General features: G+C 34.5%; 1 protein-coding gene across 1 annotated transcript in view; it reads right to left on the bottom strand.

Annotated features, from left to right (window-relative positions):
• Positions 1-13846, bottom strand: part of LOC148948298 (uncharacterized) — a 281601-nt gene that overhangs the window by 178352 nt on the left and 89403 nt on the right. The window contains exon 2 of the mRNA XM_089094880.1: positions 6628-6732. Within this exon, the coding sequence (XP_088951006.1) occupies positions 6628-6732 (105 nt within the window). The remainder of the gene's footprint in view (positions 1-6627; positions 6733-13846) is intronic.

Below are 13846 nucleotides of genomic sequence, written 5' to 3' on the forward strand. Positions count from 1 at the left end.
ATATATATATATATATATATATATATATACTACGAAAACTTTACGAAAAAGAAAGTTTTTTTTAAAGAAAAGTAAAGGCCATATTAAACTTAAGATCAGTAGAAATAAAATTTTCTGAAAGTTCCCTAAGAATTTTACGAAAAACACTTCTTAACAGACGTTTGGTATTTTCTTGGATAGGGCTATTATGGCAACTTTTACCACAGCAACGAATAATTAGAACCCAAGTCCTAAAATTGTTCTAAATCAGGAACCCTTATCGCTATCTAAATTCACAAAGTGCAAAGATTTTCAAACAGAGGTGTTTATTGTTTAAAGTTCAGGAAAGGTCTGCCCGTTTCATACGAAAACATTGATTGAAAACGAAAGTAGTCTTATCTAGAAAATAGATATCGTAGAAAATAAACATCACGACGTGAAAAAAAAATGATAAACCATCCAGTGGCAGATCCAGAGGGGGGCGAGGGGTGCCCCCCTCTAGTAGTCTAAAGTAGCGTAATTTACCTAATTAACGCAAGTTTGCATTAATTAAACTTGCTCCTAACGTAAAAATTGTCGGATCAACCTATTTTGCCCCCCCTAAAAAAATCCTGGATCCACCCCTGAAACCATCACACCTACTCCACCAGTTATTAGAAGAAGAAATAATTCCTTATTTTCAAAAATTTCATCAACCATCTCATCCCATTTTTTATAGAATCCTACAAAGTCCGATCAGTTGAGTCCACTGTATGTAAATAATAGATTAAGTCATGATTTGTATATAAAATAATTCATACCTGTTAGATGGGACACTTGCAAACCACTTGGCTGGCTCACCAAGTTTTTTTTCTGCTTTCGCTATTACGAATAATGCACTTGGTAACCATTTCTCAGTGATTGACGAAAACAGACTAATCCGCTAATGCAGAAATAAGTGGGAGGAGCTTTTTGTTCGCACCGAGACCGAAGACCAGAAAGTATCTGCGATAAGCTTACTGGATAATTACATAAACTGTGGGTATACCACACAAGGATAAAACCTTTACTAAAGCTCTTCTATCAACAGAATCGAACGCTTGCTCATAATCTATAAAACTGAGGACCAAAGGTGTTAAAAATCTCAAGAACTTCTCAATTATTAGCCTAAGAGTGAAAATTTGGTTGACACATCCTCTACCTTTTATAAAACCACACTGCTCTTCTCTTAAAACTTTTTCTACGGCATCTCTCAGTCTAAGAAGTATCATATTACCAAGTAAATTACTACCTACAGAGACCAGACTAATGCCTCGATAATTACCGCACTCACATTTATCACCTTTCTTATAAAGTGAAGAGAGCTATTTTGTCCAGCATTGTTGAAAGGTCCAGTATTGAGGATGTCAACCTCCCCAAAGTCCTCAGGACAAGGGCTGTAGGTTAGGCAATTCGTTCATTGGTTACACATAGTATATGTTATTGAGAAAGGTATACATTTTTGAACTTTACTTTCCAAGAAGATGAAGTGTATTTGGGTGAGCCTTTCAGTGAATATTGAGGGGATTGTTGAACTAAATCAAAACACGTTATATGTATACGGATTGTCAAAAGGGGACAACACAGGAGTAACTGCGTATATTAATTTGGAACATTCAGGAAATGATAAGGGAGATGATCGAAAAGACAATGTTTGCATCCTATCAATACTACTACAACTACTACCGCTACAACTACCACACTGGTCCATTTAGAATATTAAGAGGAAATTTAAACTAAATCAAAAGAGGCTTTGTGCATGTTCATTGCCAAAATAGCGTATCTCAAGAATTGACTTGGGTATTAAGTTGAAACTTTCAGAGAATACTTAAAGGTGAAGATTATGTCACCAAAAGGCAATATGTGCCAACTACTGCTAATACTACTATTACTGCTGCATTTATTGCTACTACTACTACTTTTATTGCAACTACTTTTAGAGCTAACAGCATTGAGATGAAAATTTCAAGAAGTATATAAGCATACAGGTTATCAAAAGGGCATATCAGCAATGTCATAGCTATGGCTAATTGCATTAAGGTTGAAACTTTCAGGACATCATGAGGGGGATATTCAACTGACAAAAAGACAATAGGTTAATACTAGTGCTGTTAGTAGTACTACCGTTATTCGATACTATCACTAGTAATATCAATACTACTACTGTGACTACTATTACAACTATGCCTAAGGGCATGAAGGTAAAATTTTCAAGAAATTTTGAAGGGGGAAGATGAACTGAATCAGAACACACCCTCTGTATGCAGGTTGTCAAAAGGGTGTAACAGCAATATCTTTGGAACATTTCAGGGTGTGAAGTTGAAACTAACAAGGCTTGCTGTGAGGGATGTTGAACTAAGCAAAAGAAAATATTTTCACCCTAATGCTACTGCTTCTATACATACTACGGCTGCAGTTACTATTTCTTCTACTTCTATTACTACTGCCGCCACTAAAACTTAGGCTACTACAATTAATTCTAGATTTACTACTACTACTGCTATTAAAACTAAGGATAAGAAGGGGAAATTTTTGGGATATATGGAAACTGTATGGAGCTAAATCGAAACACAATATGCCCACACAGGTTGTCAAGTGAACGTATCAGAAATGCTTCAGGATTATTAGTGGTATGTATTAGTCCGAAACTTTCAGCACGTATGGAAGAGGATGTTGAAAAAACCAAAGATGCTATGCGCATACTTCTACTAATGCTGCTACAACTATTGCTACTGCGTAAGCTAAAGGTATTAAGGTGAACCTTGTAAGGAATGTTTAGGCGGATGTTGAACTAAAAAAAAACAAAAAACTATGGGCATGTGGACTTTCACAAAGGTGACAAAGTAATATTTGACGAACAACTCATATTATTAATTTAGGCCTTATGGGTAAGCTGTGGGGGATTTTGAACTAGCCAGAAAGCACTATATCTACACTGTTAATACTACCACTACAGTTGATGTAACTAATGACGCTAAAAGTACCAAGATGAAACTATTGGGGAACGTTTGGGATTTTCAATTAAAGCAAAAACTGTATGAATGAAGGTTTTCAGAAGGGCACTTGAGCAATATCATAGGCAGTGCCACTTTATAACAGCTAGAAATATCATTGAAACTTTTAAAGGAGCTAATTCAATTTAAAATAAAAAACTCTGGTGCCCTTTTTAAGAGTAACAAGAGATTGGAGAGCAAGCAGCCCATCACTCAAGACCCTTCATTTTCCAAACGCTTCCAGTAAAACTTTTGAGATAGCCATTTTGTTCCACATTGTAGAAAGGTCCAGCAACTATGTCTTTAGGGATATTAGGCATGTCAATCCCCCACAATTATGCAATTGGCCCATTATGTTTTAAAACTAGATGTTACTTTAAAATAAACAAAAAAGCATTGTATTTATGGTTGCCTATAAGACTCCACAGCAATATATCGAGAACTACTGGGGGAAATCGTGGGTATTTTCAGAAAACCACACTCTTTTTCTAAGACGAACAAAAAAAAGTTCAATAGGGATAAATTCTTTTGTTAATAAGTGAAATCAGTTACAAAACATAAAAATGCAGTGTGTTCTTCGAAAATACCTACGACGTATGTATGGTGATGTTATGACCATACAAACATAGGTCTATAAATTTATAAACTTTTCTTTTGCTTTTGGAAGAAGAAGAAGATTGTACCACCTTGATTAGAATTAAATTTATATCTAGCCACTATTAAGGGATAAATGTTTGCAACTCTAGACTTTGAATGAAGCCTGATAATGAACCCTCACTGACAAATTTAGCCAGTTAACCGTAAACTACTTATGACCCAGTAGTAGTTATTTTGTTCGTCACCTATATGGAGAGGGGGGACCAAGGGCCTCAAGAAGGTATTTTTCACCTTAACTTTCAAAATTTCCATCAAAAGTGCTTCAGACGAATTGGTAGATGAAATTAAGCTGAATGTTATACCTACATTGATTTATGAGGCTATTTATATGTATGAATGAATATAATTTAAGCGTACCGATATCGATGCTGGGGGAATGGAAACTCCCCACTTTTTGTGGGAAGCACAGTTTGCTTTACCAAAATTCCGTTTGATTTGAATAGTAAATGCAGTCAAACCTTGGTTCTCCAACAACTTTCTGTTGTAAGAAGTCAGTTTTTGAACCCAAAATTTGAGGCTTAGAAGCCTTTATTTTCGAACAAAATTCTAATTCTCGATCATTGGTCAGTTTAACTATGAAACCGGACAAAAGTAGACATTTTCGAACCGATTGCCGTTTTTAAACATTCGCCAATTGATCTTTTCGGAAAATATTGTTGAAATAAATCGTTATCATTAAAAGAAAAATATGTAACTCAAGTATCGAATTTCTTATTTTTGCTGCTTTGGAAGTCTATTTTTTCTCAATTGGCATTTAGAAAATATGAATCATTTCTCGAATGATTCTATGTTGGAACAGACTTTCAGGAAGAATCACGGTCGTGAGGTTTGATTTTGCACTAATAGAACCGTTTATCTCAAAGTATCATCACTCAAAATCTAAATTTTAACATAATGAGTAGTGGTTGATGGGCACTCCCCCTAATGTCTAGAATAATGTCTGGATATGGTGCTAAGACAAACAGAAATTTAATTTTTTTTACGCTTCTTTCAGAAATGAAAGTGAAGACCAATATTTAACCTTACAAGAAAATAATAATAAGGAAACTGATGTGTAAGGTGCTATCACAACACCTTTTTGCAATTTTCTGTTCTTTACTCTAAATTGTGATCGATTTCCCCATTACTTCTAGAATGAACTCACTAGCACAAGGGCAATGAGAATTGGACAAAAAGTATATTTCATAATCAAACAGTTCGTGGTAACGAACGTGGTAACGGCTAACGAACCTGGTAACGGTTAGTAAGGAGCAACAAGGCTCAATAGTAACTGAAATAATAAAAAACGGAATTTTGAAACCAATAGATACATCAAAGGAATCAGATTTTTATGCTAATTTCAAATATATACGTTTCATCAAGGTTATTCCTACCCATCAAATGTTACGCGCCTTAGAAAATCTGCCTGGTTTTTGATAAAAGGGAAAAACACCCCCTAAATGGTATAGAACCTTAATGAAAATCACACCATCAAATTTAGCGTATCAGAGAACCCTACTGTAGAAGTTTCAAGCTCCTACGTCGGAGGATCTTTTCATGGAGGAAGATTTCATGGGGGAAGGGACTTTGTTATGAAAGGGGTGCCGGATTTCCCAGCATTATTTAAAAAAAAGATGAGAAATTAAATATAATGAAAAAAAGTTTTTCAACTGAAAGTAGGGAGCAACATCAAAACTTAAAACGAACAGAAATTAGTGCGTATATTATCTGGGTTCGCCCCTAGTCAATACCTCGCTCTTTACGCCAAAGATTTTTTAGTACTTTCATAAGAGCTATTTATTGTAATTAACAGCCTTAGTTATTAAGGGGTCATTTTTAAAGAATTGGAATAAAGTTCGAACTTTAGCGTAAAGAGTGAGGTATTGACTAGGGGGCGAACCCTCTAATATACGTATTAAAAATATATGAATGTAGAAGTTCGTTACGTAAGTTAATTCGTAAGTTACGTATATTTATTACTAATAAAAACGTTCGTGAATAAAATTAAACAACTTTCGACGAAGCCATTTAACCAAATAAAAGTAAAATTAATATGCAAATTTTGTTTTAATAATTCATGTACGGTGAGCCAAAGTCTAAATTTGCATTAACTTAAAAACGTTCAAAAATTCAATAAAAAAACAAGTTTTTTTAACTGAAAGTAAGGAGCGACATTAAAACTTAAAACGAACAGAAATTATTCCATATATGAAAGGGGCTGCACCCTCCTCAGCCCCTCGCTCTTTACGCTAAATTTTTTTATTATTTTAAAAAACCAAGTTTTGAGACAGAGTCAAACTAGTTAAGGGGCAACAAGTTAAAACAAACTTGTTCTTCTTTATTTAATGTCTTAAAAAGGAGGAATTTATTAATGCCCATTTACTCTTAGCTGTAAAATTGTCAGTTCTGGTCTTATGAAAGGCATTCGGTAAGTAAAACAGCGGTGTCTATCAATTGACAATAATTAATACATTCAGTATCTTTTTCTTATAACAATAATTAGTGCATTCAGTAGGATTTTCTTTCTTTAGCGTACAGCTCGAGGTATTGAGAAGGGAAGTGGGGCTGCCACCTCAAATACAGTATTAGAAAAATGGAATTAAATCGCAATCTTAAAAAAGATGTTTTTAAACGTTTGATTTATGTTTTCTCTCTTTGGATGGAAATTATCATTCCTCCCTAAATATTACCCTCCTGCCCATAAAATTCAGGAGTGGATCCAGGATTTTTTTAGGGGGCGGGGGCGCAAAATAGGTTGATCCGAAATTTTTTTTAGGGGGGGGGGGCAAAATAGGTTGATCCGATAAACTTTCGTTAGGAGCAAGTATAATGAACGCAAACTTGAGTTAATTAAGCAAGTTACACTATTTTATACTACGCTAGGGGGCGCCTCCCTCGCCCCCCACCCTCTGGATCCGCCACTGATGAAATGAGTCTAATCGTACGTGACAATTTCTTACGCATTCAAAAGCTAAATATTCAAAGAACAGCTTAATAGTACCTATTGTGTAGTGTCCTCTAGCATAATTGTTGGCTGCATCTTCTTTGCCAGCTATCAGCTGTTCAACTCCAAATAATTCCTTTAAATCTCCAACTCTTATACTATCTACAGAAAAGGGAATTTATTACAACAATATTTGAAAAGAAATTAATACACAAATCCAAAAAAGTATGGTTCAGCTTTCTTGATTCAACAGAATATTAGGTAGTCTAAATCAGGGTTGTTATAACAGCTGCATCCTAGTAAAGATGTCCATAGTTTGTAGTAACACATATTTTAAAATGAGCTTTGAAAAAAAAAACTCTTTAGTGAGAAAACTATTTCGTAGAAGAGTGATCGGGAATTATAAATACGAGCATTATATAGGTTAATTTTAACAGTATTAGTTTATTTTGACAACAACTTTTCCAAAAAAAAATTACAAAACACAGATCTAAAAATCGCAGGTTGAAATGAAAAAAAAACATCACTGGAATCACCAAGGCTGAAAACCATCGATTGGAGATTATAAACCCCTTGAATCATCCTAAGCCGTAAAAAAAAAAAATTAAGGAATGAGTATAATTGAGCCTTATGATATATATTGAATCTTGTTTGTTTGTTTTGTTTGTTTTAATCTTGTTTGTTTGTTTTTTTTGTTTTTTTTTGTTTATTTTTGCTTGTTTTAAGTTTGAACTTAACTCTTTATTTCCATCATCTTTTTTCTAATTAATAAACTATGGGCTATCTTTAAATAGATTATTGAAACTTGTATGAGAGTCCATTTAGCAAATCAAAACCATTAGTATTATAAAAAAGGATCTTTTTTATTTGGCTTTGTTGTCCTCTCCCTCCCTCTCGAAGGAGGATAGTCAGAATTTGTGACAGAAGGTGCGATTTATTAATTTTCTTTCATTATATTTATTTCTATTGGGTCTATATTTTGTCAGTGTGATTTATAAAGCTCATTAATTCAAATAACAAAGTTTTTCCGAGGGAAGTAAAGAGTGAAGATGAAACTTAAAATGAACAAAAGTTATTACTTCACAGCCCATCTAACATATATCAATAACACTAGTGCAAATAAATCAACAGGTGATATTTCCCTATGTTTGTAGGATTACGGAGAACTAGCGCTTTGCTGAAAACACAAAAGCCGATTACAAGAAACAAGAATATTGATTTAGGAGTAAAAGTAAACAAGTAACCTCGCAACTAAAAACTAATCTGTAACGCTTTTCATAGTCTTACAGGAGCTGCGATATCAGTAACTTTCAGTTTACAGTTAAAACATAAGTTTAAAATCATTAAACACCATACAAAATAATGGTTTGATTTATCAGGTAACATCTTGGTTTCACCTAGTATTACTCAAAATGAAGAGCATATCAATCGTAATATGCACTATGGAAAACCAGTTATTTCTCACCGTAAAACGGAGAATTTCGAGCTAATATAAATTTTAAAGCGAGTCTGTAGTCTTAAAACTCATCCGATTCCTTCATTTCGAACTTGTCAACAAAATAATCCTGAAATGCCCTTTTCAGACCCAAAACGACAGTCAATCATTGAACTGAGCTCATTGCGCAGAAGTGATGTAAATTAAACGAAAAAAAAAACAACTAACAATCCAAAAATGCTTGACTTTTATACTGTTAAAAAGTGTTCTTAAATGGTCTACTTTTACCATACCAAATTCCTATATTGTCCTTTGTTTGCAATAAAGCACTAGTTTTCTGTAATCCTACAAACATTGGGAAATATCACCAGTTGATTTAGTTGCAATAGTTTTATGATATATGTTAGATTGGCTGTGAAGCAATAATTTTTGTTTGTTTTATTTTCATCTTCACTCTTTACTTCCCTCAGAAAAACTTTGTTTTTCGAATTAATTTTTGCTTATTTTGATAAAAAATTAGTTTAGAAACAACACTGTCATGATCTTTTTTACTTTACAGAATAATGTCTGTTCATCTTAAGTTTCAATGTTGCGCCTCAGTTCCAGTTCGAAACTTATTTATTTATATAATTTCTAATCACCTCCAATCTAGGGAAAAATAATGTCGCTTCTTTTTGTATTTTTTTAAGCAGAAATAGACCTTTAATTCTTTGTTTTAGAAAATTAAATCTAGTAGCACTTGAGAAAGTAGCTCCAGGCGAGTAGCTTCGACACAAAAGGTTAACTAAGCGGACAGGTTTACATATCGGCATGCTTGTGGATAATTTTGTTAGCTATACAGAAATGTGCCTTTAGGTTTAGGGAGTTATTTGACCTGTCCCTAAATAGAAAAGCCATTCATTACTTAGAAATGAATCAAAATTTCAGAAAAGATTATTTCTTGTGTATGTACGATAAATGGTATTATAAACTAAGTTTGTTTTTATTTCAAAAAATTTGGGAAGAATTACCTGAATTCTCCTACAGAACTGTTTTCATTTTTTTTCCTCTTTGGATGAAAAATCTTGCGTATGGAGAGAATATTACGGTGGAATTGTCAATTAAATAATTTGAATAAGGAAGTATAACAATAAGTAATCCATCTTTTAATATACAACTTTGAGTGGTTCCAGAACCAAATGCCTACACTTCTCCAACCACTAAGTGGCAAGGGGTTGGAGTCAGGAGCGTAATTTCCCATGGGACGGAGGGGGTAACTGCCTCTTCAAGACAAAATTTTCCCCCAGACCCCAGTTTGCCCCCCCCCCACAGCTGAAATTTAGTTTCTCCAAAAATGTTGTCAAAAATCAGATAAGCCTGCATAATTCAAGAATCCACTGAAACAGGTCAGTTTTCTTCAGTATATCTTCACCTTTTTTATTACTATGTGGCTCGTTTTTCAGCTTGCTCTGTCATTTTCACTTTATTTGGGAAAATTGGTTCTAGCTTTTACCCCAAGCAGGATTTTGACAAAATTACGCCACATGTTGGGGTATGGATTTAGTGATCTACTAAGAATGTCGTTGCAAACCATGAACGGGATGACCTCTATTTCCTTTTGAATCAAAATGCTTGAAAAAAACCTTCCCGGGATATGAATTAAAAAATGAGTGCATTACATTTATAAAAACAGTGAAATTATCTGAAAATTATCATATAGAAGGGGAAAAATCGTGATTGAAAAAAAAACCATTAGGAATCGGACCTAAGACACTCCTATTTGAAATCCAACGCTGTACTAACAGAACCACGCCTCTAATAATTTGATTTGATATGTTGGTTTTCTTACCTTAATTGTGTAGCGTATTGACCATAATTATTATAGTGATGATATCGTTTTATACTTCCAAGCTTTCTACTTAAGATGTGACACCAAAAATGCTCTTTTTAGTCAGGGACATAATTTGCTATGGTTTGGAAGGGTAACTGCCCCCTCAGACCCTAGTTTTCCCCCCAGACCCCAGTTCCCCCCCCCTGCCCTGCCAAAATTTAGTTTCTTCAAAAATCTTGTCAAAACTCAGATAAGCCTTCATAATTCAGAGAAACGGGCTGGTTTTCTTCAATAATTCTTTGTATTTATGGTACTACAAGGCTTATTTTTTATTTCTCCCTGACATTTTCACTTGATCTGGAAAAGTTTGGTCCACCTTTGCCCCCCCCCCTGTGGATTTTGACAAATTACGCTTTTAGTGTTATATCACACTTGCGGATAGTATAATTGAAAAAAAAATCACGTAGACATGAGCAATAGCTTTCAAATCAGCCATTAAACGTCACTCCAAAAGGTTCTGGTAGCCCAGTAGCCTCAGCTTTTTCACTTGAGATAAGGCACCAAAAGTACCGTTCTTTGTGCCATTTGGAACTTGCTGACGGTGGAATTAGAGGAAGGACGTATATATGAGCAATATCTTTTTTATGAGCTACTAAAAATCTGTCTAGAATACAGGCATTACAAATACACCCAATAACAATACGCCCATACCGATACTCGTGATGTCGATTCGTCCGATACCGATACAGCGTAGAGCCCTTTCCCCAGGATCTATAGAGGAGTAGAAGAAGCCCTTATACCACAGGGCGAACACCATGTATGGGCATTGAACTACTTAGAGTGAGGACGTTAGAATTCAATTGTCATTTTGAAGGGGAGTGCAATGTCCTTTGAATACAACTGGTACAAGATCACGTGCCTCTTTCTTGACACATCACCAGTTAGAAATACTGGGATAACAAGGTGACATCAGAGCAGACTTCTGGAAAATTCATTAGCATGGATTTACGTAATTTCTATTATATCACAATTCCACCTTCAGACTTTGTTTGTAACGATCGCGCTTCGAGGCTAAAGTAAGAGTTCATTTCAAAACATTATGCAGCAACCATCATATACAATGGATGTTTTAGATGTTATTGCAACGCAAATTTATAACGTAAGTTCGAACGCTTGCTCATAATCTATAAAACTGAGGACAAAAGGTGTTAAAAACTCAGGCACTTCTCAATTATTAGCCTAAGAGTGAAAATTTGGTCGACACATCCTCTACCTTTTCTAAAACCGCACTGTTCTTCTTTTAAAACTTTGTCTACGGCATCTGTCAGTCTAAAAAGTATCATGTTACTAAGTAATTTACTAACTACAGAGACCAGACTAATGCCTCGATAATTACCAAACTCACTTTTATCACCTTTCTTATAAAGTGGAGAGAGTTATTTTGTTCAGCATTGTTGAAAGGTCCATTATTGGGGATGTCAACCTCCCCAGTGTCCTCAGGATAAGGGCTGTAAGTTAGGCAATTCGTTCATTGGTTACACATAGTATATGTTATTGAGGAAGGTAAACATTTTTGAACTTTGCTTTCCAAGAAGATGAAGTGTATTTGGGTGAGCCTTTCAGTGAATATTGAGGGGATTGTTGGACTAAATCAAAACATGTTATGTGTATACGGATTGTCAAAAGGGTACAACACGGGAATAACTGCGTATATTAATTTGGAAAATTCAGGAAATGATAAGGAAGGTGATCGAAAAGGCAGAATTTGCATGCTATCAATACTACTACAACTACTACCGCTACAACTACCACACTGGTCCATTTAGAATATTAAGAGAAAATTTAAACTAAATCAAAAGAGGCTTTGTGCATGTTCATTGCCAAAATAGCATATCTCAAGAATTGACTTGGGTATTAAGTTGAAACTTTCAGAGAATACTTAAAGGGGAAGATTATGTCACCAAAAGGCAATATGTGCCAACTACTGCTAATACTACTATTACTGCTGCATTTATTACTACTACTACCACTTTTATTGCAACTACTTGTAGAGCTAACAGCATTGAGATGAAAATTTCAAGAAGTATATAAGCATACAGGTTATCAAAAGGGCATATCAGCCCTTTTGAGTCAGATACAACCGGTACAAGATTACGTGCCTCTTTATAGGCCAATCACCGGTTAGAAATATTGGGATAACAAGGTGACATCAGAGCAGACTTCCGGAAAATTCATTAGCATAGATTTACGTAATTTCTGTTATTATCACAATTCCACCTTGAAACTTTGTTTATAATGATCGCGCTTCGAGGCTAAAGTAACAGTTCATTTCAAAACATTATGGAGCAACCATCACATACAATGGATGTTTTAGATGTTATTGCAACGCAAATTTATAACGTAAGTTCGAACGCTTGCTCATAATAACTGCGTTCTGTGTTGGAGATCTTTAAGTTCTGTTTATAAATAATGAATTGACATATTTGCATGGTAAATTTTTACCAAATCATATTATTGACTAATGTGGATATAGTACTTGATGCCTTTTTTTATGCTTTTTCCAAATATAATCATTTCTTTATCGGAAATAAATTTTAGCCCCAGCACCCCAATATATTCAAATTCGGGGTACATACTTGCACATTATGGGGGGGGGGATTGCGTAAAGTATATATTAAATGTAACCCTGCTAGCATTTTCTGAACATACTAATTTGTTTGGGATGTAGCCTAGCGGTGAAAATATCGTTTGATGTAAATTTTAGCGCCTATAAGCTGTGTGTGTGTTAACGAGCTTTTTCTATCTAATTATAGGTCTATATAGTGAGAACGTGCTATCAAGCCTTCTGAAATAATGGCAGGGCGCAAATTCATTGCCAACAAATTCAATTCTGAATACAATAGACGTCTTCACTGCAAAATCTGGCGATCCGTTTAATACACTGATGGCGGGAGATATTAAAACCTACCCCATAGATATTATTCATGAATATGCAGAGAAAATTCGTGCACATCTAGAAAACCTAATTCAGCTGTGGGGAGGCCGAGACAGCATCAAGGCTCAATTGTTTTAAAAATATTTTATTTGAATGAAAGTCATGAGGAGGTCTATGTTTGATCACTATATGCACACCAAAATGTCTCTGGTGCCCCCTCATTTCGAAAATTATGAGAACGTCTTTATGCAATGGGTAGACAATACTGTCTCACATATCGACAATTGTAATGAGAATGGTAGTGGTTTTGTAGTTTTATTTGTTGAAAATTTAAGTGTAAATATATGTAAATTTAAAAAATATTTTATTTTAAGTGGTAGAGGTTTGGGCGGGGCCCAGGGCAATAGTTTTAAAACACCATCTATATTTAAGAGAGTGCAAGGGCGTCCACTGAATCTCCTTCGAAACAGGGCAAAAATGTTTCATGTACGCATTTCTCATATCGGCTTTCCAACCTCTAGCAAGATGAAGCTACAAAGAAAAATTTGGACCACTGGGCTGTGCATGGAAAAGAAGGGCCTGATTTTCCCCCAGTAGATTTCTATTGTTTAACAGAAAAATTCCTGTAACACTCGGGAGAATAGATATTTTTGAACGGGCCAACGCAATCAATCAATCAATCAATCAATCAATTTATTAATACTAAAAAAACAAAACAATTACAAACTTAAAATTTATACACGCCCAAGAAGCTCAGCTTGTAAAGGGCCAACAAAATAAATAAGACACTATTATAAAGCAAAAAAAAAAAAAAAAAAAAAAAAAAAATTATAAAAGAAATTTATTAAAATAGGATAATTAACAGGAAACTTCACAAATAACTGAAAAAAAATATATAAACGAAGAAGAGATTGGAAATTAGTATTAAATAATAAAAAAAAAATCAGAGAAATATATTGAATGAAAAAAAAGACATATAAATGTGAATGGAATGCAAAAAAAGAAGAAAAAAGGGGGAAAATACTATACTGGAAATACCCAGTGAGAAAGTGCCTTTGCAGAAAGAGATAGAGGGACATCAGGAGGGATGGAGTTC

The sequence above is a fragment of the Artemia sp. Qi Xiang Cuo genome, chromosome 9, assembly GCF_049724085.1.
Source record: "Artemia sp. Qi Xiang Cuo chromosome 9, ASM4972408v1, whole genome shotgun sequence".
NCBI lineage: Eukaryota > Metazoa > Arthropoda > Branchiopoda > Anostraca > Artemiidae > Artemia > Artemia sp. Qi Xiang Cuo.